The sequence below is a fragment of the Cinclus cinclus genome, chromosome 2 (genome assembly GCF_963662255.1).
Source record: "Cinclus cinclus chromosome 2, bCinCin1.1, whole genome shotgun sequence".
Lineage (NCBI taxonomy): Eukaryota > Metazoa > Chordata > Aves > Passeriformes > Cinclidae > Cinclus > Cinclus cinclus.
This window is the reverse complement of record NC_085047.1, coordinates 69086384-69112257: the sequence shown is the minus strand read 5'-3', so window position 1 is coordinate 69112257 and position 25874 is coordinate 69086384. Positions and strand designations below refer to the sequence as shown.

Genomic DNA, 25874 nt, shown 5'->3' with positions numbered 1-25874 from the left:
TGCGCTCGGCTCTGCCTCCCGCCAGCCTCCCACGCCTCCCGCGAGGTGCGGCCGCGCTACATAAACACGGCCGTGCCGCCGGCGCTGGGGCTCTCTGATCGCAGCGCGGCAGAGGAGCTCGTCCGGCAGCGGAGCGGCCTCGGGGAGCGCAGCGGCAGCGCGGCTCCGGTACCAGACGGGGCGGGAGGCTCCGGCGGGCAGCAGCGGAGGGCTGCGCGCTCCCCCGAGGGCGGCGGCCCCGCCGTAGCCCAGGCGGCCGGAGGAAGAGGAGGAGGAAGGGCGTGGGGTCCGGCGGGCTCGCTCCGGTATGGCCCTGGCGGATAGCGCCCGCGGGCTGCCCAACGGGGGCGGCGTGTCGCCCGCGGCGGGGAGCGGGGCGCCGGGCAGCGGGGCGGCCGCAGCGGCGACGGGCGGCTGGTCCTCCTTCCCGGAGATCGTGGAGCTGAACGTGGGCGGGCAGGTGTACGTGACGCGGCGCTGCACCGTGGTCTCGGTGCGCGACTCGCTGCTCTGGCGCATGTTCTCGCAGCAGCAGCCCAGCGAACTGCCCCGGGACAGCAAGGGCCGCTTCTTCCTCGACCGCGACGGCTTCCTGTTCCGCTACATCCTGGACTACTTGCGGGACCTGCAGCTGGTGCTGCCCGAGCACTTCCCCGAGCGCAGCCGCCTCCAGCGGGAGGCCGAGTACTTCCAGCTCCCCGACCTGGCGCGGCGCCTGGCGCAGACTCGGGCGGCCGCCGCCCGCCCCGCCGTCCTGCACCGCGACGGCTCCATCTGCGCCGAGGAGCCGCCGCCGCCGCTCCTCGGCTACCTGGAGGCCGAGCCGCTGGAAGGAGGCGGCGGGGCCGTGGCATCCGCCCCGTCGCCCACCGCCAGCCGCAGCCCCTCGGGCGGGCCGCTGCTCACGCCCTCGCAGTCGCTGGACGGGGCGGGCGGGCGGCGCTCGGGCTACATCACCATCGGCTACCGGGGCTCCTACACCATCGGGCGGGAGGCGCAGGCTGACGCCAAATTCCGACGGGTGGCCCGCATCACCGTCTGCGGCAAGACGGCCCTGGCCAAAGAGGTCTTCGGGGAGACCCTGAACGAGAGCCGCGACCCAGACCGCCCTCCCGAGCGCTACACTGCCCGCTACTACCTCAAGTTCAACTTCCTCGAGCAAGCCTTCGACCGACTCTCCGAGGCCGGCTTCCGCATGGCCGCCTGCTCCTCCACCGGCACCTGCGCCTTCGCCCCCGAGCAGGGCGGTCCTGCCGATGACAAGATCTGGACCAGCTACACCGAATATGTTTTCTGCCGGGACTGAGCATCCGGCCAGCCGGCGGCGTGGGGACAAGACAGCGGGCTCTGCACACCCTCGCACCTACAGTCCCGTCGCATCCCGAAGGAAGGAGGATGTGAAGCGGGGCTGTGTCTCCCTGTGCTTTTCTCATCCCGGTGTCTGCCTCCACGCACAAGGCGGGTCAGCCCCGGCGCAGCCCCCACCCCTCTTGCAGCACCTCCTGACGGCCCCGGGGACAGGAGGTCACTGTGTTGTACCTCGGCTGTCGAGTCCCTTCTTGGCCACCACGTCCCTGATCAGCCACCATAGCCTGGCTCCCACCTTCACCCTCCCTCCTACATCTCCCAGTAGCTGTGTTGGTAGCAAGGAAGGAGAGAGATATTGGGAGTAGACAAATGCCGGTCCCACAAGAGCATGCATGTGCGCCCAGTCTTTGTCCCTTTCCCCGCACAGAGTTGAGGTATAGCTCTGCAGGGTGGGGCATTTTAAAAATCATGCAGTTAGAGGCTGAGAAACTTTACGGTTGCTTTAAGCAACTTCTGTTGAAGATGGCATGACAAATGGCTGTCTTTACCTATCCAAACACCCTTAGAGGGAGATTGCCTTGGTGGGCAGACCCCAAATGGTCCATTTTTAACTCCTCCCTCCCCCACCTATCAAAGTGATGCCAGTCTGTGAAGGACTGTCACATAGAAGGGAAGCCTGACTGCGAGGGGTTTGCACTGGCTCATACTTTATCTATTGAGATGAGTAATTTTGCAGGAGGCATGCATGTGGCCCTTTGCAACTGGTTGCTTCCATCTCCCCTTTTTGCTCCCCTTGTGTCTGAACTCCTCTCTCCGAGCTGTTAAACTGGACCAGGGCCTGCACAGCGAGCATGTAAGGCTGATGTGAAAGGACAGATTTGCTGGATAACCAACCATTTGAACTATGAAGTGTCCTCAGAGACATGTGTTTATTCCCTTGAGAGGTAAAACGACACTTTGAAAAATTAAAGTGCTTGTGAATTGTAACTTCCATGGGTGGTCTGAAGTCCTTATAATTATCTTGAAGTTACTGTCTATAATATGGACAGAAGTCTCAATGCACATTTCCTTAAACACCCTCCAAACGATGGGAGTGAGCTGAAGCCAGGCTTGCCTGAGTAGAGGTAGGGCCTGAGTCCTGGGAAGCTGAAATCATGTACATTGAATTAGTGCAGATGTACACTATAGATGTAATCAAAAGCACCCTTGTTACTTTTTGTCATGTTAGTGCTGTAAAACTCTGAAGCCAAAATTACAGAAATCACTTTATAAAGAACCATTTCCTTAGTTTTCATGGCAGTATTATCTGGGCACTGACACTGCTAATTGTGTACCTCTTCCTAGACGAACTTAGTGTTTCTTAGAAAAGATTGAGCCCCATCCTTAGAAAATCAAGAATGATGCCAATTTTCTTCAGGGGAAATTACCTCTTCTGAGCTGTGTTTTGTTACTGCCAAATAACAGTCTTTTCCAGAGGAGGCAGTCAGAGTCTACTTTGGAACAGATGATCTGAGCCGCAGGTTTTACAGGAGGGGAGATTGAGCAGCTCTTTTAAATTCTCGAAGTCTGGAGTATAAAAGCACTTCCCTTTAAAAACCTAAACTGGATTTAAGAATGTGTATAGCCTGTTCAGACCATCACAGAAAAATATCCTAAATATATCTGAAGTGTTGAAGAATTTAACAATACATATTAAAGGCTTGAAATTATGTTTTTAAAATTCTTGAACAATAATTCTAGTTCTAGTTTCTAACTCAAAATTTAGAAATACTGCTAACACTTGTATTCTAACCAAAGAATTTCACAGTAGGGTTTTTTTTTTAAAAAAAAAAACCTACTTCCTTTGGAAACTGCTCTAGCTACATTTCTATCAAGTTTCAGTGCTCAGTCTCTTCACTTGGTCTTTCCTTAAGTGCATGCACAACTACATAAAACTGAAAATAATTTGCATCATCATGGCTTCTTTTTTTTAATATTAGCAAGATTGTTTATCAACGTGGTTAAATTGAAAATGTGCATATATATGAAAGCACTGGATACTGTCCATTTGTAGATAGGTGTGTTATAGAGTGTTTTTAAAAGGATAGAAGTGTAAACCTGCTAAATTAGATGAGCAATAAGATACAGGGAGAGGCCAATACACTTGAGGATGGAATGAAGTCTGTTTGTCCTATGCCTTACTCTGAGAATGACTTCTTTGTGCTTAATTTTTACCACAGGTGAAAAGACACTGATCACAGATACACAGGTCTTTACAGTGCCCTTCTCAAGAGTAACGACCGTCTTTTTCTAGTTTCTGTTAAGTAACTCTGAAGTATGTTTTTTAAGATTTTGTATAAAATCAGTTTTCAGTAAAGTGTTCAAATTTACTCTAGATAGCTTTTTTTTTTTTTAAGGATTTGGTAGCTTACTAAATCCATCACAGGAGCTATGAATAGGGGCAGTTTTAAATTGACCTTGTGATTTAGTGTACATATATATACAGTATATAAACATTTTACACGAATCATTTAGTTTTTTAATCATTTTAGTGCTACAGGATTTCGTAATGTATCTAGCTGAGCATTTTCACATTATGTTATGTACATAACTTGGTAATGTTTTACTGGTTTCTTATACCTGTTTCTATGGAAAAACTGCATATGAGTATCATCAGCTTGTAGAACTGAAATTGATGACATATTTGCTTGAATGTGAATCTTCCAGGTGGCTGAATGCATCTCTAAAAAAAGATTGCCTGTCTTTTGATTAATGGTTGCCTAACCCTCCCCTGGCAGATGATCCAGTAACTCTCATTTATTATGTAAAAATTGATGTAATATAAACAGGATTTTTTTTTTAGTCTTTGTGCTAAAGACTTTCAAGTATTATTAGTGTTAAGAAATGGGCCTTTAATTTACTGACAACTCATTATCAGTATCGTCAGCAGGCTTAAAATGATGGTGCTGTAAATATAATAGTCATTTGATGCTTTGCCACAGAAGATGATATTTTTCTGAGCCACTACTTAGTAATGGCAGTAAACTTTTTAAAAGGCTCAGGGCAAAGTCAATGAGTTTTGCTGGTCTATTCTACTGAGAGCTCAAAGAATGGATGAACACAATGACTCTGCTGATTTGTTGACATGAAAACATATAAAACTATAAAGGCACAATACTGGAGTCCTGTATACATTTTGTTGCTGTTGCTGTTCACAGTTCATGTACTTACGGATGAATGCAGTGGCATTTACAATTGCTGTTAAAACACTCACAAGGGCAGTCTTTCTTTTAATTAGAAATTAAGGCATAGGTCTTTTCAGTGATGCATATCATGAAGGGTGATTTTGCGTATGTTTTGATAGGATGTTTATATTTTTATACATGTAGATAATGAGCCACTTATTCATTCTTATTTTCACATGTATAGCATTGAAAATAAAGATTCTCCTAGGAAAAATGTTGCATACCAAATTAAATTTTTGTTCTTTAAATATTAACTCAGTTGTGTGGTTTATGCTGTCCTTTTAATTCTCTGTGCAGATGTTGTTAGCTTTGCTCTCCACTTTATCGTATTTGTAGCTTTAGCAGACTCCAAACTAATGTGTAAAGCAGAAACACAAAGAAAATTATATATAAAGAGACCTCTAGTAACACCTGTGGCAAGATAAACAGAAATGTATAATACTCAGACTGCATAATTTTCTCTTGAGCATGCTAGAGAATTTTTGTAGTATTGGTCAGTCAGTCCTCAGGAAGAAACAATGGTTGTACAGTTTGAGTAATTGTTGAAGTCAAATGTTGATTTTTTTTTTATGAAGTCAGAGAATAATAATATGGGATAGAGTGCCCATTTAATGAAAGAAACATTAATACCTGAGGTAATACATGATCTGAGAGAATTGCATCAAGAAATCGTTATTAGCTACCCTGTGATATCTAGCAAACTCTTCTAAACCTGTGGTCAGCTTCATAGCAAAATTAGTAGTGGCTTGTTAGTATAATCCATGTGTGAAGTGCCTGTACATTTAATAGTTCTTCCTTGGGTATCATGGTTATACTACAAAGGAACCAGCTGAAGGAAGTCTATTGAGCTGTTTGATGACTTGATAGTATTTGAATGCTTTGTTATCATGCAATGATATAAGAAAGGAGGTCATTCTATGAGCAACAAAACTTTGAGTCTGTGTTTCTGAAGGCTTAGGTCTCATTTTCTTTTTGCTATCCATTCTGTTTATCCCTGCTAATTTTATTCAATTTCTAGTTGAAAAAGGAGGCACATTCCTCGACAGAACCACTTTCTGCTGGGCTGAAGGCTATGGTTGAATTTTGGCTTTGTCCCTCTGTGAACTATGTATTTTCTTCTTCCTTTCCTTCACCCAGCCATCAGTATTCATAGAATTTGTAAAAACGTAACAGCTGTGAGGTTTTCCAGTTCTTTTGATTGTGTTTAAATTACCCGTCAGCTCAGAAGTTAAGTGGGACAGACGTCCACCCAAATAGACAATGCGAGTGCTGTGAGCCTTATTTCAGCAGGAAACAAGGCTAACAGAATACTGTGATTTATACATGGCACTGTCTACATAGTCTGAGTGTACTAAATACCTAGAGAGTGAGAAGGCAGGCGATCACTCTTACTTTTGCAGCTCTGGCCAGTCAGTCAAACTAATGGGTATGCTAGAATGTTTTAAAAATACTTACAAGCAATTAATTTCTGCAGCATTTCCAAGGGTGAATCAAAGTGTGCAGGACAATATTTTCTGAAGACTTGATTTGTCTCAGGGCCGGGTTGTGTTTTGTTTTTTTTTTTTTTATTGTAGGAAATCTTCAGTATCGTTTTCAATGATATATTAGAGCTAATGTGTAATTTATTTAGAAAGTACTTAGTTTTATGAAACTGAATGCTAATTATATTTTTCATTAAAATGAACTGCATGTGTTTTTCCCCTGCTGCTGAACAAAACTCATATGTATGACTGTTGAGGTAGTAATACCACCATTGCAAATAGTCTGTTGGAAATATGCAGCACAACTGCTGTGATAGTCAAAACCATAGCTGGTCAAATTACCACATTTCTTCCCCATTCTACTTTCCACTGTGCTCAGACTGGAATAAAATTAAACTCTGTTACACGTTTCTTCTCTAAAAGTTTTTTAGCACACACTATGGAGCATTTGATTCTTCTGTCAAAGTTGTTGGCAACTGTGAGTCAGAGATTTGAAGCAGGTCTGTTTCCTTGTGAGAAAATAAAGGCTAGGAAATAGTCGTGCACAAAGTGGGAGCAGCTTCAAGCATTTCGGGAAAAAATCTTGGTGTCATAAGAAATCAAAGATATTTTTTCTGTATAATCCAAGTAATACACTTACACATTACACCCATCTTGCAAACCCAACCTGCTCTGGAAAGCTAAAGTCCTTGAAACATTTGCTTGTTCTAGGTTTTATTTAGTATAATCTGGATGAAAGAAATTATTTTGTTTTTCTCCTTCAAAAAAAGCTCAGTGTTTAGCAGCTGGGAAGTGACAATGTTAGTGTTACACCTTGTTTTGAGCTAATATTTTGTCATCCTTTTTTATCAACATAATGCAAAAGGTAGGCAAGCTCACATAGGAGCATATAGGAATCATAGAATCATGGAATCACTAGGATTAGAATGCTTAGCTCCATGTAGCCTCTGTTGCCTTTTGCAACTTGACAATTTTCTCAACCTAGAATTTAAGTAAGTGTAGATTCATTGTAGTTCAGCCAAAGAAGTTGAGATCAGAATATTTAGACTGTGATGTCAAAACCAGGTCCATTGATAACAGCTGTGTGATTTTTTTTTTAATTTGTAGTTTTGAGGTAAGAATAGAGCCTTAATTAATTTATTAAGGAGCAGGCTGTTACTAAAATAAAAAATAAATAAATAAAATAAAGGAAAAGTCTTCCAGTCCTCTCCCACATTCTTGAGGAGGGAATACAGTGCTATGTGTGATGAGAACCTATCTCTTTTGTTCCAGAGATAACTGAAATAACTTACAATGTTGTCATCCCAATTTTGCCTGTTTTTCTGGTCTTGGCTGAACTTTAAGATCATACCCACCCTTAATAAGTGGTCCTTTAGAAAAGCATATATTCACAACTATGTAGACTTCCATAGGTTTGGATGGAGTTTGGTTTTGACTCATGTTTTCCAAATAGCTCAGTGACAATCTCTGTCCTCATGTTACAGCAAAGCCTGTGATTATTAGAAGCCCAAAGTTAAAAGTTTTTCCCTTTAAAAGGGCAGAGACTGTACCAAGAATGACCTATTATGATGCACTTTCCCCCCAAATTTATAGTCTTGTACAAACACTCCCAATTTTCCCCACCTTGTAAAATTCACTTCCACATTATCCTATGGCTGACAGCTCAAGTCATGAACATTTCTGAAAGCTGCAAGCACCAGGAGGTCTTGCAGTGATTCCCAGTTGTTCCATAGCAATCCCTTCCTGCTGTGTTTCCTTGTGCAGTCAGAACAAATCTGGGTGGGCAGCTGAATCCCAGGCCCCAGGATTACCCACTGATCTGACCACAGCTGCCCCTTGTGCCTCACTTCCTTCCTGGCCATGACCAAGGTAGTGCAGTAGTCCCCAAGCCAACACAGTCCTGCTGCTGGTGCCTTGTCTGAATAAAGGGGCAGCATTTGTATTCTGGTACACTCTGTGCAGCCCAGCAGCCACGAATTGGCACTTCTTCTCCACCAGACTTCTGACCCACTTGTTTCCAGGGTTTGCTTTCACAGTCTGCACTTTATCTGCCGTCTCAAGGTATGGTTGGAATATGGGAAGGATTCAGCTGTTTACAGTAGTCTGTCTAATAATTTATCTGCCATGGCACTAAAGGGACAATAAGGACAACTCACTTAAAAAGACCTTCTCAGTTCTTTAGAATTTTCTTGCCTAAATAAACCAGGAAAAGTGCTGTATAAACTATATTAACACTGGGTAAAGAGACCTCTTCTGTTTAAGGTGAGAGTTATAGCTTTATCAGTTTTGCTGGAGCACTAACATGTTTATCCTCTTGGACTCGTTTGTATCATGCAAGAGACTGAAGACCGCTTACCTGCAGGTGACTGGGCCAAACAGTCCAATTTCTTTAGAAAGTGCTTGATTAAGAGTATATGTATACAAATGCTTCAGTGCTTCTTTTTCTAGAAGAGAAATTTCAGCTTGATGATTATCAGATTGGATGTTTCTAACACATAACCTCCTAGTGTTTCAGGATAGAAAGAAATGTCCAGATCATATGGTCTGCTGTTCAACATAGCATACACTGTAGGGCTTCCCCTGACAGAGTCTTTAAATCAGGCAGTGAAATTTCTTGGGCTGTCATCTAAATTCATGGATGATACTGCTTGTGCAGAAGAAGACATCACAGTGCCTGGTTAATTGTAAGGCTGTAAATGCCACCAGCTTTGGCTTTCACCCAGAAGGGTCTGAAATGTCATCTTCATTGGCACCATGAGGCTGTAGCTAGTGTTCTGCAGGAGGGTATGTACAGAAGTAGTTCCACTGATCAAGACCTGGGGATGAACTGTCCTGTTGTTTCCTTTGGTTCCTTGCCACTTGTCCCTATAACCAGTCTTGCATTAGCACTGCTGATGTGGCCATGGAGTGAACCAGTTCAGGGACCTGGTGTTGATGGACACCTTAAAACAAGCAAACAGGAAAAGGCAGGCCTACTTTCAGCTGGATCAGCTCCCAGAACAGGCTCACAGCACAATGGAGTTATTAGTGTCAGGAGAAGGATATCTAAACAAAATGAGCTTCTGTGGTCTGTCAGTAAGGCATGTTTTTCACTCCTTTAGACATCTTCTGTCTCTTCTCTAAATCCTCTTCAATTTATCAGTGTCTTTTGAACTTCTGATTTCAGATACTTCTCCTTCTAATAGGGGAATTCACCAAAGAAAAGTAGCATTGTCCTATCCTCTGTTTTTTTCCATTAGTTTCTTCAAGGTTTGAATTAGCAGGCCCAGGGGTTTAAGTGTCACTGGAGTTTATGTTCAGTAAACAACAACTGGGAGCACTTGTGTTCTGTCTCCAGAATTCTGTCCCAATTATCAGTCAAAATGCATGGGAGTGCCTAAGATGTTTTCTTATTAAACATTATGCCACAGTTTAACTTCTAAAAACTAAAGAACAAAGCCTAGTAAAAGTGGATCTATTTTCTACATATCAGCATTGATAGACATCATTGTGACACAAATGTTCAGTATAATTTTCACTAGCTATTACATTGGATAGGTAGTTTTCAACCACATGAATGGATGCCTAAGCAGTGATTGTCAGGTTGGCAGGCCTAAAGTTCCTAAATTACTCAATTTTCTTTTAACCATGGTCCAAACAGTCCATGCTTTTTCCAGTCCTTTGGAGCTTCCCCAGGGATCTGAAATTTTTGAGAAGGCAGCATTAATAATTACACAGGCTTGTAAGCATACCAGATCTAAATTGGCCAGACCTGATTGAAGAAAATACTTACTGCTTGTATTTTTTTTATTAGTTTTGGAAGGGAAATTGATAATTATTCCTAAAAGATCTGATGAGCAAAATGTTTATACTTCTCCTGAGCTAACAAGCCTACAAATTCCATCTAGTTATGAATCTGTACAAATTTTCATGTTGTTCCTAATAAAATAAAATAATAAATTTTTATTATTTAATAAATTAAATAATTTCATTTGTAATCATGCTGACTACTACTTTCTTTGTGTTCTTTTTTCTTACCTTATTACATTTATACAATGCAGTTAGTACAGTATTTGGAGTTTATAGCTTTGATTTATACAGATTGGTATAGCCTTCTCTTTCCATTTTAGACTTTGTATCTCTGACTTTTTTAATAACAACTATCTGGATCCTGTCCCAGGATGTACTGGATGACTTAGAACTCCTGTTGATCTCAACAAAATGTGCTGATACCACAAGATGTTTACAAGAACTTAGACAAAAACAGTATTATCTTTTTTGCTTTCAGGACTTGATGTTTGCAGTTATTTTCTGAACCTGTAACCTAGGATTTAGAAATACAGTATTTCTACAGGTGTCTTAATATGCAGCTAGTGTGAATTTATACCATCATGTTACTTTGTGTTTTGGCTGCTTATTCTCTTGCTGTCTATTGTGGTATACGTACAAAGAATACCTAGATGGATACTAGAGGAGTATTTTCTAAGATCTTTCCTAGCACAAAAGTTACTTCTTCATTAAATACTGTTATTCCTAAACTCCAGTTACAGAGTTACCTATGAACATTTCTGATGCTCATTTTGGAGTATTACACACATGGCACACAGGTCATTCCTTTGTTCTTACTTGGACTTGCACTTGCTGGAGTTGGTATTTGCTTTTTTCTGAGTCCCTGCTTCCAGTATGTATGAACTGGTATGGAAATCAGATGGACAGTGTGGAGTTCAGTTGTGGTAAAGGCTTGTGGCCAAGTAAGAGTGCTATCACTGACAACCTCTCAGTTCCTAGAAGCTGCACAGAGATTCATGGTGTGTGAAGGCTGATACTGTCTGGATAAGTAACAAACACTTAAAAGCAATAAGTTGTAGTAGCTTTTCTCTTACTTTGTGTTCAGCATCTTACTCTTCAAAAGAAGACCCATTGTAGTTTTAAACATGATCTTGGCTATAATTCCCTCATTATAACCCATACAGTCATGCTGTCCATTTCCCCCTTGATATTGTCTTAAATAGTTTCCACTTTTTCATTTGCAGCATTAAATTACAGAGAATTGGAGGAAGAAATGTTTCTTTAAATTAGAATCCTTAGACAATGTCAAATTACTTTTAATCTTAATTTTGATTTCAGCAAATGGAAATAAAAAAGTCACTGGCTGAAATCAGCAAGTCGTTCCCTTTATATGGAATACAGAAGAGGAAGTTCTGAATAATCTGGTTTCAGTCAAGCAGGAAACTTTTCCTGTGGTCAGAGCATCTCTCTTCTGGAACAGTAGTTGCTTAATACTGCATGTTTTCCTCAAGATCAAGTCTGTATCCCACAGACATTTCTCAAACACAGGAACAATAATTTCATATCAAGAAAATAATGAGAATCTCAGTAAAACCTCAGAGCCTCTCAGAGTGCTGTACCACAAACCCATTTTTAAGTATGTGGCAAAGCCCTGTGTGTTTAATAAGGAATTGTATGCTGTAAAAGCACTATGCAAAGGCAATATGCTTTGCTGATTTGCCTTCTCTAAGGAAAGGTCATGAGAAGAAATGCATGTTGAATGTTCTTCTGGTTTTTGTATGCTGAAAAAAAACTGCACAATACTGGTGTATTTTTATGTAAAAAGAGCTTGTGGGTTAGGATAATAGGGCAGACTAGAAAGGGTGACACTGTTGTGGGTGTTTGCTATAGGCCACTGGAGCAGGAGGAGGAAATGGATACAACCTTCTACAGACAGCTAGAAACGGCCTCAAAGTCAAAGGCACTGGTTCTTGTGGGGGATTTATCTACCCTGACATCTGCTGGAGAAGCTACACAGTCCAGAGAGGCACAGAGTCCAGAAGGTTCCTGGAAAGCACTGATGACAGCTTCTTGTCCCAGGTAGTGGAGGATCCCACGAGGAATGGTGTGCTGCTTAACCTCATGCTAACCAACAGGGAAAGCCTTGATGGAGATGTTAAGGTTGGGAGCAGCCTTAGCTTTTGTGACCATGAGATTTTGGAGCTCAGTATTGGGTGAGGAGGAAGCAGGGCAGCAAGTAAGATTGCCACCATGGACTTCAGGAGAGCTGACTTTAGCCTCTTCAGGGATCTCCATGGAAGAATCCCATAGGAATGGGCCCTGCAGGGAATGCTGATTTCTAGAGATCACTTCCTCCAGGCTCAAGAAGAATGCATCCTGATGGACAAGAAATTGGGCAAAGGGCGCAAGAGACCTGCCCCCTTTGATGAACAGGGAGGTCCTGTCATTACTCAAGTGTAAGCAGGAAATAAACAGGAGATAGAAGCTGGGTTGGGCCCCTTGGGATGAATATAGAGAGGTTGTCAGGTTAAGCAGACATGAAACAAGGAAGGCCAAGTCCATCTGGAATTAAATCCAGCCAAGGTTGTCAAGGACAACAAGAAGGGCTTTTTCAAATACATCATTAACGACTAAGGGTATGTGGTTCTGTTACTAAATGGAGAAGGGACCCTGGTAAGAGAGGGTGCAGAGAAAGCAGAGTAACTGAACCCAATCTTTGCATCTGTCTTCACTGTCTAGACCAGCTCTCGGGAATTTCTGACCCTGGAGACCAAGGGTAAAGCAATGTTGAAGGACTTTCCTGTGGCCAAGGAAGCTTGGTATCGAGAACATCCAGGCAAACTGGACATCCACAAGTCCATGAGCCCTGACAGGATGCATCCAGGAGTGCTGAGAGAGCTGGTGGTGATACCATAGCAAAGTCACTCATGATCATCTTTGGAAAGTCATGGTGACTGGGAGAGGTGCCTGAGGACTGGAAGAAAGCAAATGTCACTCTAGTCTTCAAAAGGCTCTCTTTTGGTATGGGGCAGGAGAAAAGAGGATGAACTTTGGTGACAGATCCAGAGAAACAGTTTCCACAGAATGCCATCTTTATCCTTTTTTGCTGAACTGCGAGTCCAGCTTGTATTCACCTCCATGTAGGAAATGTGTGTAGACATGTTTATTCTGAAGCCTAGGTATAAAATCCACTCTGGGTATAGTGGAAGTTAGGCCTGAGATTAAAGAAAGGTGCTTTTGTGAAAAGTAGATTGCAAAGACTTCCTCGGAATAGTATATGCTGCTGAAGTGTTAAGGCATGAAGGACATAAGAATTAATAACACAGAGTTATGCTGCAAAACTGGGCATGGACTGAACATGCCTGTCAACCAGGCATGTTTGTATAGCAGTGTCAGTTCTGGCCTGTTTCTGTTGAAAATGTTGCTACCAGGACAATTATTATTGTGATATTATTATGATATTAACCTAACAGTGTTCTGAGCCAACCGTTCCAAAATTAAGTGCTCTACATGTGAGGCACATAAAAATGTGCCGGTGACAGAAATATTTGGTGAGAGCTAAGTGTCTTTGTTCAGCTGAAGAAGGGGAGGTTGCACTGGGTTTGTTGCTAAGTTAGAGCAATAGCAACTACTGCTCTAGGCAAATGGCTTTCTAGAATTAGAAGCCATTACTGTCTGAAGTGACAGATGTAGAAAATGTCTCTGCATGAATAATGAGCTCATCCAGCAAAGCTGCAGCTACCTGATAGTAAAAATTTTTTTCCACTTTTGAGCATATTTTATTCATCTAAAACTTTCCAATGGTCATCACTTGTAGTTTATTAAATTTGACAAATAATTAGTAAATGAAGGTGTTCTCATAGACTGGGACAATCTGCATGTTTTCATTTTTTATAGCTCCTTCATGGATGTAATTGAGACCCTGAAGAGCTTGAGCTCTTTATACTACTGAAAACCACGCTCAAGAACTTTTTGCAAATTTCCAGTTTGAAGAACTGATTAGTAACTATTCAAGTGTTTGTGCAGATGGGAAAAAAAAAATCTTCCCTTAGAGACGATATTTTGCTGCAGACTTTAGTTCTCTCTTCTCTGTTTCATTTGCCTTTTATTTGGGCCAAAAATGATTACTTTAGATACTGTTTCATATGGCAGAATATATTTTTGAAGTAGCTTAAAAGGAACTGGACCTGTCCTTTTTCAGGCAAATACTGCACTGAATTCTCATTTCCGTAATGCATGCAGTTTTCCTTCATTTATTGAAGAAAATAGCCATTTTTTTTAATATTGCTGCCCTACAGTTGCTGGGGTTGACATATAATTCTGAATGTGTGTGGCCCACCATTTGTTTTTGCTATTGAGCTAAAAATCTGCCAAATTGTGCCATAACACATTAATGGAAGCAGTAGAGATTACTTACTTCACATATATTCACATATCTGAAGATTGGTATGACCAACTGCAAGTAAATGAGAAAAGGATTGGTAGTTGCTATCTCTAATTTAATCTTTGGCATCTCAATGAGTCATTTTAAGATTAAAATTGTTTTCATTATGCTTTCTGCATGAAAGACCAAAAGAATCTATATTTTTAATAGAATTTATTCAGGAAAGCACTGACAAAAAAATACTAGAGTACTTTTAATATTTGTTTCTGCATCAAACATGCTGAGATGGGGCTTAAAAGCCCACCTGAGAATTCACATTTGCCTCAGTGCTGTTAGTAAGACCTGTAATTATCTGTATCTTTTGAAAATACTTAAAATGAAACACAACCTAATTCTCAGTTATAGAACAATGTAGTACAACAAAGACATTGTAATCTATTTTTTTCATTATAAGATGCGGGTGCGTAACTAGGAAGAACACTGACACAATTATTTCTTTGTAAACCTTTACAATATATAAACATTTACTGGAGCATTGAAAACCAGAATTTATTCTGACTTTTAACAACAGAACTGTTCTGTTGTATCGGTAGACAAAGTGCTTGACTTTCCGTGATATTTCCACTCTGAGAGTCCTGTTTTCACTCCTTTAATTGTCAGCAACATCACTACCCCACAATCTTTGTGGGGACTTAGGGTTACCCTAATTGCCTTCCCCTTCACTCCTGACAGCATTAGTGAAGCCAACATTTCCAGCAGAGTCCCTGGGGCCTTGCTGCTGCTGAGTGCAATGCCTTCCAGAGCAGGGCTTAGCAAAGTGAAGTATGATCCCAGCAGAGACTGAACCTAGGCTGGGGTAGGAGTAGGCAAGGCTGCCAATGACCTAATTAGGAGATGTAGGGCTGAGAGATACCACAGGGTCTTCATGAACATCCCTAGCCCTAAGTTAAGGACATTGGGATTTTTGTGTAGATTTGTTTTATTTAAATATTAAAGATGCCACTGGCATCTTTCAATTTTTCATCTGTCCATATCTTTTACAATTCTTTGGATTCTTAGAGCTGAAACCCAGTGGCTGAGGAGAAAGTTCCAAATGTATTGTGACAGGGAAGGGCATGCTACTCTTTCTACCTTCTGAAATTTTAAGTACTCAACTGTTCAACAGCTTCTGTAGTTCAGGGGAAAAACGAAGAGAATTGTGAGTTGAACAAGGGACTTCTATAAGTAAGTGTGCCAGGTCAGGTAACAGACTAATGTAGCCCAGTACTCTCTTTCTCCAAGTGAAGTTTAAGGAAGTTTAGGCAAGAAGGGGAGAAGTAAGGGAAGACTGCAGAGGCACACAAATGAAAAGTAAACATGTAATGGTATTTCCTACTCCCATTCTCATCTTCTAAACCGGTAGCTTTGTCCTCGTATCTTATAATGCTTGGTGAATTTCTAGTTCATGACTTTATGTGGTTGCTTTTCAAACACCTGTGAATCTATGCAATCTTCAGCATCTAGCAACAGAGAATTCTCAGACTTTAGTGGTATGTTAAAGGGCTTCATTCCCCTTTTTGCTTTCAACCTGCCAGACAGCTTTATTTGACAACAACTAGTTCTTTTATAGAAAAAGAATCATTCCTCATTCACCTTCTTCCTGACCTGGCTATTTTTTTAGCCGCTGTCATATTGTCCCCCTAGGTCTTCACTTTCCCAGGGTAAGGAGCCCTGTCTAGTTGGTAATTCCTTGCCATTTCCTGCCTCTGGTCAGTCTTATGCTATTTTCATTTTCAGTGTGGTTTCTCATGTTCTCTTTGTTGCTTGTAGAGCTCACAGAGGTAGATACATTGATTCCTTTATACACACTCCTGCAATTTATGGTCTGGAAATGAGGAGCTGAACTGGATCAGACCAAATCTTTTTACTGCCCTGTCTCAGAATACCCATACAGCAGGTATCTAGGGAAGTATATAAGACTAGACAGTTCTTTAAAAATATTTGCATTTTAAACCTCAGGTTCATGCACTGCCAGTTGTTTTTCATGCCATTTTCAAATGGAGCAATATTTAGACTTGTCAAAAAGACAGTTTTTAACCCTTTCAATCTCCAGCTTTGACCCCTACTGTCCAGTAATAAACTAAAAAGTGGCTCGACTTACTGATTGTAAGTTCTGTTGTGACTGTCAAAAACAGGAAGAGATTTCCCTGTTAAGAGATATTGCATTATATTATAAAAAGTTCTGAAAAGCAGACAAGCCTAGAACATTCAGTCATAACTATTAACTGAAAGAATAAGACGTTTGTATTCACCCTGAAAGTAATTTCCTGGGGAAAAAAGTGCTTTGAAATCTGAAGCTGGCTCTGCTCCGAATTTGTTCTGCAGTAGCAAATAAATACAGAATGCTGCAAAATGGAGTTAACATAGCAGATCATGAACTGTTGACTGCAGAAGATCCTTGCTGAAGCCTGGTTTCAGGCAATACAGTGGTGTGGGCAAATTGACGAGTGCCCACTTTGTATAGGCCTTTTAATGAACTCAAAAGCCTTCACTGATTAACATTTTGGTGATCTAAGGAACTAATCATACATACATATAATGGCTGTATAAAGGAATGAATCATTTAAAATGCAATTAAAAACTGCTGCTTCAGCATGGATCTTTTAAGTCAGTTGGGAATAATTAATTTTAAGATGATTTATTGAAGAGATTAATCTTTCACTTAGAGCTGGAGTTATCTATATGAATTCTTCTGAAAAAAATTAGTCTCCACAGTTTTCATGATTACAGAATGAGCCAAGATAGTGTTACTTGTTTTTGCTATGACCCAATAGATGCTTACCTTAGTACCTCTTTGTATATGTAATTTGTTTTAACTGGCACATAACTAATTAGGTAGCTTCGTGTTTTGAACATTATCTTTTTTTGATGCATGGGTTTTATAAAAGTCTGAAGAATCTCACAGATCAGATCTTTCCACTTTTTGCAGTACACACCAACATAATACCAAATCATAAATTGTTTTTTTGTTGTCAAATTTCCCATTGAAATTGTAAAGCCACAGAAAGTTAAGTGCAAATGTAAGGTCCTATTGATTTCTGATGATCAAAGATAATTCCTACAATACTTTAGGCATAATAGTCTTATTTCTCTGGGAAACAAGTATTTGTGGATTTAATTGGATGTATGTAAAATAATACATTTGAATCCATATAACATAAAGTGTGCTCTTCGTGTCAGTTTTTGACTTCACTATTTTTGGTTAACAAATAGACCTAACTTCACTGTAGAAAACAGTTACTTTGTACATCTACCTTGCAAAAAAATCTGAGCATTTCTGTGTACGTATTTCTCCTCTCTTTCAGTGAGTTCTTCCCAGCACAGTTATCTCTCAGTTTGTCTTAGAAAAGCAGACTGTGTTGCTCACATCTCTGACCTTTTTGGGTTTCTGTCAGTCTGAGAATAATCCTTATATTGTTAACAGTGTATTCATCTCCATTTTTCCCTGGAAGCAGCTTTTAGCCTTATAAATAATAAGCTAAAATCAACAAGCCTGGAAGGAACCAAGCATTACATTTCCTACATAATTCTTTTGAGGAATCAAATTGTTTTATATTGTTTGATTTCATGTTCCCGTTATCAGCCTCTTTACATTTCATTCCCAGTTTACATGAAGGACAGCAAAGTAAGGCACACAGGCTAGTTGCAGAAAAATACCATCAGTTATGCATGGCAATTCTTTTCTCAGAAAATACTTGAGCTTGAGTTACCCTGTGTTTTCCTTCCATGTCATGCATATGTCTCATAGCACGTCAGATAAATATCTTCACTGTAGCTGATGTCTTTGCTTAAAATAACAAGAGGGAATTTCTGGAATGCCAGCTAGTGAGATGGCTTCCTGAATGGTCCCTTGTTGTTACTCTTATTAATATTCAGTATCTTCTGTCGGAGATGTAAAAAAGTACTTTGAGCCTTTCTGTTATTCGGAGCAGGCAAAGTGATAGCAAAATGATTTCATGAATTAACCAGAGTATCTTTCTGCTGGAGTGAAGCTAAGCTTTCTACACGCTGTGATGCATTGTGTTTTTAAGCTTATTTTGCTTGCTCTGTTACATTAACACTGCTACAGTTTTATCTCTGCCACCCCACCACTTCCTTTTGCTTGCAATGCATTTCATCATCTGCCAGACTGTATCTGATCTCCTACTAGCCCCAAAATCTGGGCAATTGTCACATACAGAGCTTGATGGCAGAGCGGCAGCTGGGCAACTTGCAGTGCATGCTCTAACTTGGGTGTACCAGGCTCTGTGTAAACAACTTCCATTTTAATAATCCTACTTTTTATTAAAACTTGTTTTCTCTCTTTGTCAGCCAGTAGGGCCTGGCTGACGCAGGAAGGAGAAATTTTTGCGGTAATGAGATTTCAAAAGACAAGTTAAATTTGTTCCTCTCGAAAAGGAAGGACATAAGAAGTAGGAAGTACTGAGTACAAATACGATTATGAGTTTACAGGTTCTAATTAGATCTTCTGACACCAGAAGGGCCACCTTTGCACAACCCCCAACTCTGGGCTCTCACAGCCAGCCAGAATGTGACAAAGGACATCTCCATGTGTGTCTATCTTTTTTCTGCAAGAAGCTGTTTGTTTCAGCTGGTCGTAAAACCCTGGAAGGGAAATTTCCACCCTTGATTTTGTTACTGTAAGAGATCATTATAGTTTCTGCTCTTGGCAAGTCCAACCATCTCTGCTTCTAGAACTGTAAGATCCATGAACAAGGACTTTATTCTCAGTATTACCAATGGCTTTTGTGTTATGTATGGACCTTTTGATGTTTCCCCTAGTTTCCCCTTCTACCTCCAGAAAATGATTTTAAGCTGGGGAAGCCATGTTTCCTGAATTTCCTCTTTTGTCAGTACAGTAAAACAGCCACTGTCATGGGTAGCATTCCCTTGGCTCCCAAGTGTATAGACGGTAAGGAGGACACGGACAGGAGAGATTTAAAACTCATACTTCCTGTGTATTATAGGAAGAGATACAATTTTTCTCTCTCTCGACTGCTTGTAAAACAAACAATATAGTAAATAGTTCCTAAAAATGACTTTATATGCCCTGTTACAAAAAGGCGTTGGAGATGGATAAGGATACAAATCACAAGATGGATATGGCACAATCATGAAATTCCAAAACCAGAAGAAACATTGGTTGGTTCAGATTATCACATATCAGATAATTTCTGTATCAGATAATGAATTTTAATGTGTGGGATAAATGCTTTAAACTCATATAGAATATTTAAATAAATGCAAATGCTTAAGGATTTTATTTATTAAATAACTAGCTTATGGATAATATGATAAAACATACACTCTCCTTTCAGAGCAGTGTTTGGCTAGAAGTTCCTGTTGCATTCTGCATTATTGTTCTTTCCTTGGTAAGTACTCTCAGGAAGTTAGGTCTTTTAATTGTTTCACAGATGATTCAAGAGGCTCAATAACTTCTTTTAGTGGACTGGGAAACATTTATTTTTTTGTCTTAAATGTTGCTAACTTACACATATCCTTCCTGTGTTATAGGTATCATACTTCACTTATGACCTCTCTACTGTCAGTCTTAAAATTGGTTTCATCACTATCCTCTGGCTTAATACTCCAGTATTGATATGTATACACTCAAAAAATAATTTTATCTTTTCCAGTGACTGCATTGTGACTGATCCAGGGTCTTATGAGTAATCTGTTTCAGGAACAGGAAACCAACTCAATTTCCTTAATGGCAGTTACTGATTTACTCACTACAGAATCACTGGAAAATAAATTACAGTGTAATCTGAAGTCTGGAGAAGCTTTCTAGTGACTCTCAGGGGCTTTAAAGCCAGGAGTTACTTCATTTTTGGCATTACATCTGTATAGTTGAGTTCAGGCCAAGCATTTCTTTTTCACTACAGAAACTGCCTCAGGGCACAGTGGTTTGTTTATCAGCTCTTTCTTTGCTTGTGTACTCTAGCCCTGCTAACTTATTAGTTGTCTTTGTTGTTTTTTTTTTTTTTTTTTAATGTAGTATACACTAACACAAAGCTTTGGGAACTTATTAGGAAAAGTTTAATATGCTGTCTTACATGCAGATGGGAGAAGGAATGAGAAGTTTTACAAAACCTCACATAAAGACTATATCAATGCCACTGTCTTTAATACAGACCTAATTTATCAGCTGTATATACTGGAAAGGTATTTCTTTTATCTTCATTGCTCCTTTCTTACAGGTATCTCCAGTGGCAAGAAAGTTTAGAAGTGAAGAAATAGAACATTATTTTGTTGCATAATGGTGCTAGCTTGTTGTTTCCATTTTTCTTTCAGAAACTTTTCCCAAATTCTGCTACACCGAAGAAAGGGTACCTACATTTTTGTACCTCCAGCACTTGGGTCTTCATCCTAAGTGCATATCTCTCTCGTCTTTCCATTTTTCAAATAAACAAACAAACAAATAAATAAAATTTAAAATAAATAAATTTCTTTCCTAGATATAGGAGAAAGGTTAGGTGCTTTTGAAGATCTCCTGAGGAAGATCCACTCAATCTACAATTAATTTTAAAATTTCTTTATGTCAATCACAAAGTACTTTTGGTGAATTAGAGCTTAGGTTTGGATATCTTCAAAAGCACTTTCCCCCCCTCTATTGCTATCTCCTTTACTCGAGGAAGACTGATCCAACCAGCAGATGTTTAACCATTAGACACAATGAAATCCCCAAATCCTAAGTCAAATGCAGAATTACCTGCATGAGGGATAGCTTGTCCATTTTTGTATCTCTATTTATCACATGCATTTGAGTCTCTGTAGTAAAATCTCCTTGGCATGTCAAAGGTCTCTTAAAACTGTTTCTCTTTATGCAAAATTTCATTTTTCTCAAGCTGTAAGACCAGATCAGGCTCCAAGGAGTCAAGTAATGCTGCAGAGTATAAAATCAAATGTTTCTTATACACAGGTGATGAAACTCTGAGACAAGCATATAATAGTCAGAAAGAATGAAAGAAAATGTTAGATGGTATCGTTTTTAATAATAGCCACGCAGCAGTATTCTAAAACTGATACATTACCTGTGGGTAACCATCCCTGAATAGTATAAAATTTTTCTTTTATTTTGTACTGTGTGTACTACCTGTATACTGAATGGTTTTGCTCTCTGTGATATTAGAAAATTGTTTCGGGAACACTAAGGTTTTTAGTGAACATTTTATGTCTTTTTTAAAAGAAAAATATGCAAACTGTGTCTTAGATGTGACCTCTCTCCCCCTGCTAAGTTTTGGGCCTGTTGAGCCAACTCAAGCCAAACTGGAAGACAAGTAGGAATTAAAAAGACAGTTGTGTTATCAGCCTTGTAATGGATGCTGATGCTTGGGCAGAAAGGAGGCTCAAGCTAATGGCCCATCCAGGAGAAAGTGATGGATCTGGCTGGTGCCTCAGCACATGCTTTGGTCTAGGATATCATGCCACTGGTGCCTCTTGTTTTTATGGGCCCACTAGGGATGTGGAGTTGGGGTCATTATGACAGGCAAGGACCTGGGAGCAAGACTCCACTTCTAATAGGAGCTTTGTTTGATTTCCTACTTATAGAAAAATTATGCTTTATAAGCTCTTTACTTGTAAAATATTTGTGATTCTGAGCATATGAACAGTCTACCATTATAGTCTGCCTGCTTGCTCCTATGCTTCCTTTCCTGTGTCTGTTTTATCTAGCTGTTATATAGTTTTTAATATGCATGATTCTTGCTGTTCAGCTTCTTACAGCTTTTTCAGGCAGTTCTGCTTGCTGTTTCTCTGGGTAGATAGCCACTTATTGCTCTTCTACTTGTATTTGCTCTTCTTTCTTCCTTTCTTGGCCTTAAAAGACTTAATTCTATTGTGCTTAAGCCATAATTTAAAAAAATGAAAGGTTACAGAAGTGTTTAGGGCTGGCAATAAGGATAAGCACTTTTCTTGGAAAAGTACAGCAGCTGAAGGAATCTAATCTTGGGAACTAGGGTGTGATTTGGGGAGCTTTACAAGGAGCTGGATATGCTACAGGTGTTTCAAATTATAAACTGTGTGATAAAACCTCTTTTCTGCACTTTCAGAACCTTTTAGTAATAGGTCAAAATACAGGAGTGCTCTGTGCTCACGATCAAAATTGTCTCCAGAAGAAAGAGACTAAAATGTCTAACCAGCACCTATTGTTTATGACAAAGAGCAAAGCCCTCATGAACAGTGATGGAGCTCTTTCCTATTTGATGGAAGAACAACAATTTCAGCACCATTACTTCCCCTGACAGTGGACCAGGGGGTACTCTGTGAAGACAGGAAGACCACCCTCCCCTCAGTGACATACAGTTAACTGGCTTTACAATTCCCACTGCATTGCTGTGGTGGACTCTTCTCACACATGTAGTGATGATAATCTCTGTAAATGTTCTCATCTCCCTGTAGTCTTTCTGATAAACCCTAATCCTGATCTGTGACCATTAGAGAAATCAATAGTAGAGACACCAAGAGTCCATGACCCAGCAGTTAAAAATTTACGTACAAATGCATGATTCAACAGGTTATTGAAGAAGAATAATGCACTGCATAGGTATCAGGACGATTAAAGGAAAGAGGTAGTTATTGATGCAAGATATCTTTAGTAGCTTAGATAAGTCTAAGTTAACCTAAGTTCTTATGAATTCCTGGTAGCACTTGCAAGGAAGGGCTTCTCTATGTTCAGTACAGAAGGAGCCATTTTAGACTGGAGTGTTCTAATATTTTAGCACTAAGCTAATCTTTACATCACCAAGACAAGTGCATATACCTGTTATCTACCACTGAGATGTCTTAAGTAGTTTCTGGAGAGCACAGGCTCATCTCTTACATCCTCCCCATTTTTCTGTTTCCTGTAAGGAGTGTTTACCCTAAAGAGTAGGCTGTTGAGGTCTGCAAGCTGTTGAGGTTTCTATGGTGCAGGTGGTTATATTCTCTAAAGTTTTATACCCCTAGAGATATATAGAATTTAAAATACTTTTCACTTAATATAGCTAAAAATTAGAAGTTGAAGATTAAAAAGTTTGATTTACCATTCTCAAAAAGAAGACCTTATTATGATATATGGGCTACATGTGTTTTCACATCTGTTCTTTCCAGAACATTACAGATACAGACAGAATTCAAGATATTGGTTATATCAAGTCAAGTTCTATTTTTTTAGTTTTTAAAATACTGAACATGTCAAAACACTTCTTACTAGAACAAAAGCTGAAATGCTAAGATGTAATTTCAAGCCCTATGTATGATCTGATGTAGAATACGGATTTTTGGGGCTCTGTTGTACAGCCAATTTGTGATACATATATGGTAAGAAAAGGAAAACTCTTCATCATTGTGTTCTGCTTGAGAGGTATTGCTCGCTTCCCTTGAAATACCTTGTCCATTGGCACTGTATCTGTGGCTCCTTAGTACACCTGCAGTGGGCTAATTTAAAACTCAGGCTGACAGAATTTATGTCATTGCATACAAGAAGTCTATTCAGGATCTAACTTCATCTTGCAAATTTTACATTTAATGATTTGCATTATGCTTGATGAGTAATCATTTGACTTGAAATGACAGCTTCCACATTGGCTTCTGCTAAGGATATTTGGCCAGTATGCTGGTACATGAAAATTTCAATCTTATGAGATTGCTATTTTATATTCATGCCGTATTTTTATAAACTACAAACTACCCACATGTTTAAATAAAATAGAGTTTACATTTAGTGTGCTAGAATTACCTTGTCTTTGCATTGTTTATCTCTTTCTTTCTCTATTTTCTCTTTCTTTCTTTCTTTCTTTTTCTTTCTTTCTTTCTTTCTTTCTTTCTTTCTTTCTTTCTTTCTTTCTTTCTTTCTTTCTTTCTTTCTTTCTTTCTTTCTTTCTTTTTCTTTTCTTTCTCTCTCTCTTTCTCTCTCTCTTTCTTTCTCTCTTTCTTTCTCTCTCTTTCTCTCTTTCTTTCTTTCTTTCTTTCTTTCTTTCTTTCTCTCTCTCTCTTTCTCTCTCTTTCTTTCTCTCTTTCTTTCTTTCTTTCTTTCTCTCTCTCTTTCTCTCTCTTTCTTTCTCTCTCTCTTTCTTTCTCTCTTTCTTTCTCTCTCTCTCTTTCTTTCTTTCTTTCTTTCTTTCTTTCTTTCTTTCTTTCTCTCTCTCTTTCTCTCTCTTTCTTTCTCTCTCTCTTTCTTTCTCTCTTTCTCTCTTTCTTTCTTTCTCTCTCTCTTTCTTTCTTTCCTCATAGCTCTCAAGCTAGCAAAATTATTTACATTTATATTTTGGGACTTTGATACTAAGAAGTGTCTTTCATTTCCTAGCTGCCTGAGAAAAGGGCTTGCTTTCAATGGAGCAGCTCTCTTCAATATTCTTCCTTCCACGTAATTCAGTGAGATCATAATGAGTTTAAAGAGGATAATCATGCATGTCTAGCAGCCTGGCTTCCTTCCAAATCCACTGGTGTCCAGAGTTCCTGTAGACAAACCCCAGATTGGCTGTGGACAAGCACACAGGCTACCTAGGTTTGCTTGCTGACATGTTCACTCCCTAATGCCATATCCCATATTGGTAGCCTAGGAAATGCTCTCACTTGCAAGAGCTTATGGACTCTGTCAATGACTGAAGCTACCCTGAAATTACTATCCTGGTCTTTGTATTCCCATCAAGCGAAACACTTGATGGGAGTACTAGACATTAATTATCCAAAACCTCAGTGTTCAAGTGCAAGATATAGCTTTAAATTGCATCTTATTTTCAAGGTTTGTACTGTAAGCAGAAAAGAATGGAAGGAAGAAAACAAGATGTGGTAAGTTTCAAGAACCTCTGTATTAAGTAGAATGTAACTGGGGATAATGAGGAATGCTTGCTGGGAAATAAATGCAGCAGATTGCTTGTAAAACCTTTGGATTGTACCAGAGAAAATGCTTCCGATTCAAGAAGTACAGAAAGCAAGTAAAGGAGAGATTCTTTTCTATTTGTTGAGGATTGTGAGGAATATATGAGAATTTGAGGCTGAAAGGTCCATGTAAGAGTGGCCATTAGAAAAAGTTTTCATGAATGTTCAGGGCAAGAAGGAGGAATAGCAGGTGAGGGACAGAAGGTAGACTTTGATAAATTCACAGAATGGGTAAGCAAGATCTCATGTGAAGAAACATGTTGCTAAAGACTTACAAATAATTATGTGCTTTACAAATAATACACACAATGACAGCATTCATCCACAGGTATATTCTACCCCGCTGTGAAGGAAAAGGGAGAAAATACAGTAAGAGATCAGCTTGATTAAAACATGAACTGTGCATGAACCTTAAACAAAAGAAAGAATAAAGCTGGAAGCAGAAACTAGGTCAGGCTGTTGAGGATGAGTGATAAATATAACCTGAACATGTAGGAACAAAACTTTAAAAAATCAAAGCTCAAAACAAGATGCATCTGCCAAGATATATCAATCAATTTGGAAGTGCAATTGTAACACAGGGAAGGTGAAGGAAAGGGTGAATTGGTCAGCTGTCCAACGGAGAGGAAAAGCTATTGCTGGATGATACTCAGAAGGTTAAATTTTGCAATAATGTTCTGCCTTAGTCCGTGTGAACATGATCAAGTGAAAAATGAGAAGTGGTACAGTAAAAACATGAGCTTTGAATGAAAAGGAAACAATTTAAAGATTAGAATTTATCAAGTCAGCAAGGGATTATGAGTTTCCTAA

The 25874-nt window shown here is 39.8% G+C and overlaps 1 protein-coding gene across 1 annotated transcript; it reads left to right on the top strand.

The window, feature by feature from the left end:
• Nucleotides 1-307: 307 nt before the first annotated feature.
• On the top strand, nt 308-1571 carry KCTD12 (potassium channel tetramerization domain containing 12). Its single transcript, XM_062514796.1, has one exon. It carries the CDS (start codon nt 308-310, stop codon nt 1304-1306), a length of 999 nt encoding a protein of 332 aa, XP_062370780.1. The 3' UTR covers nt 1307-1571.
• The last annotated feature ends 24303 nt before the right edge of the window (nt 1572-25874 follow it).

Coding starts and splice junctions, on each gene's coding strand:
- KCTD12 (XM_062514796.1), top strand. CDS start 308: ATGGCCCTGGCGGATAGCGCCCGCGGGCTGCCCAACGGGGGCGGCGTG.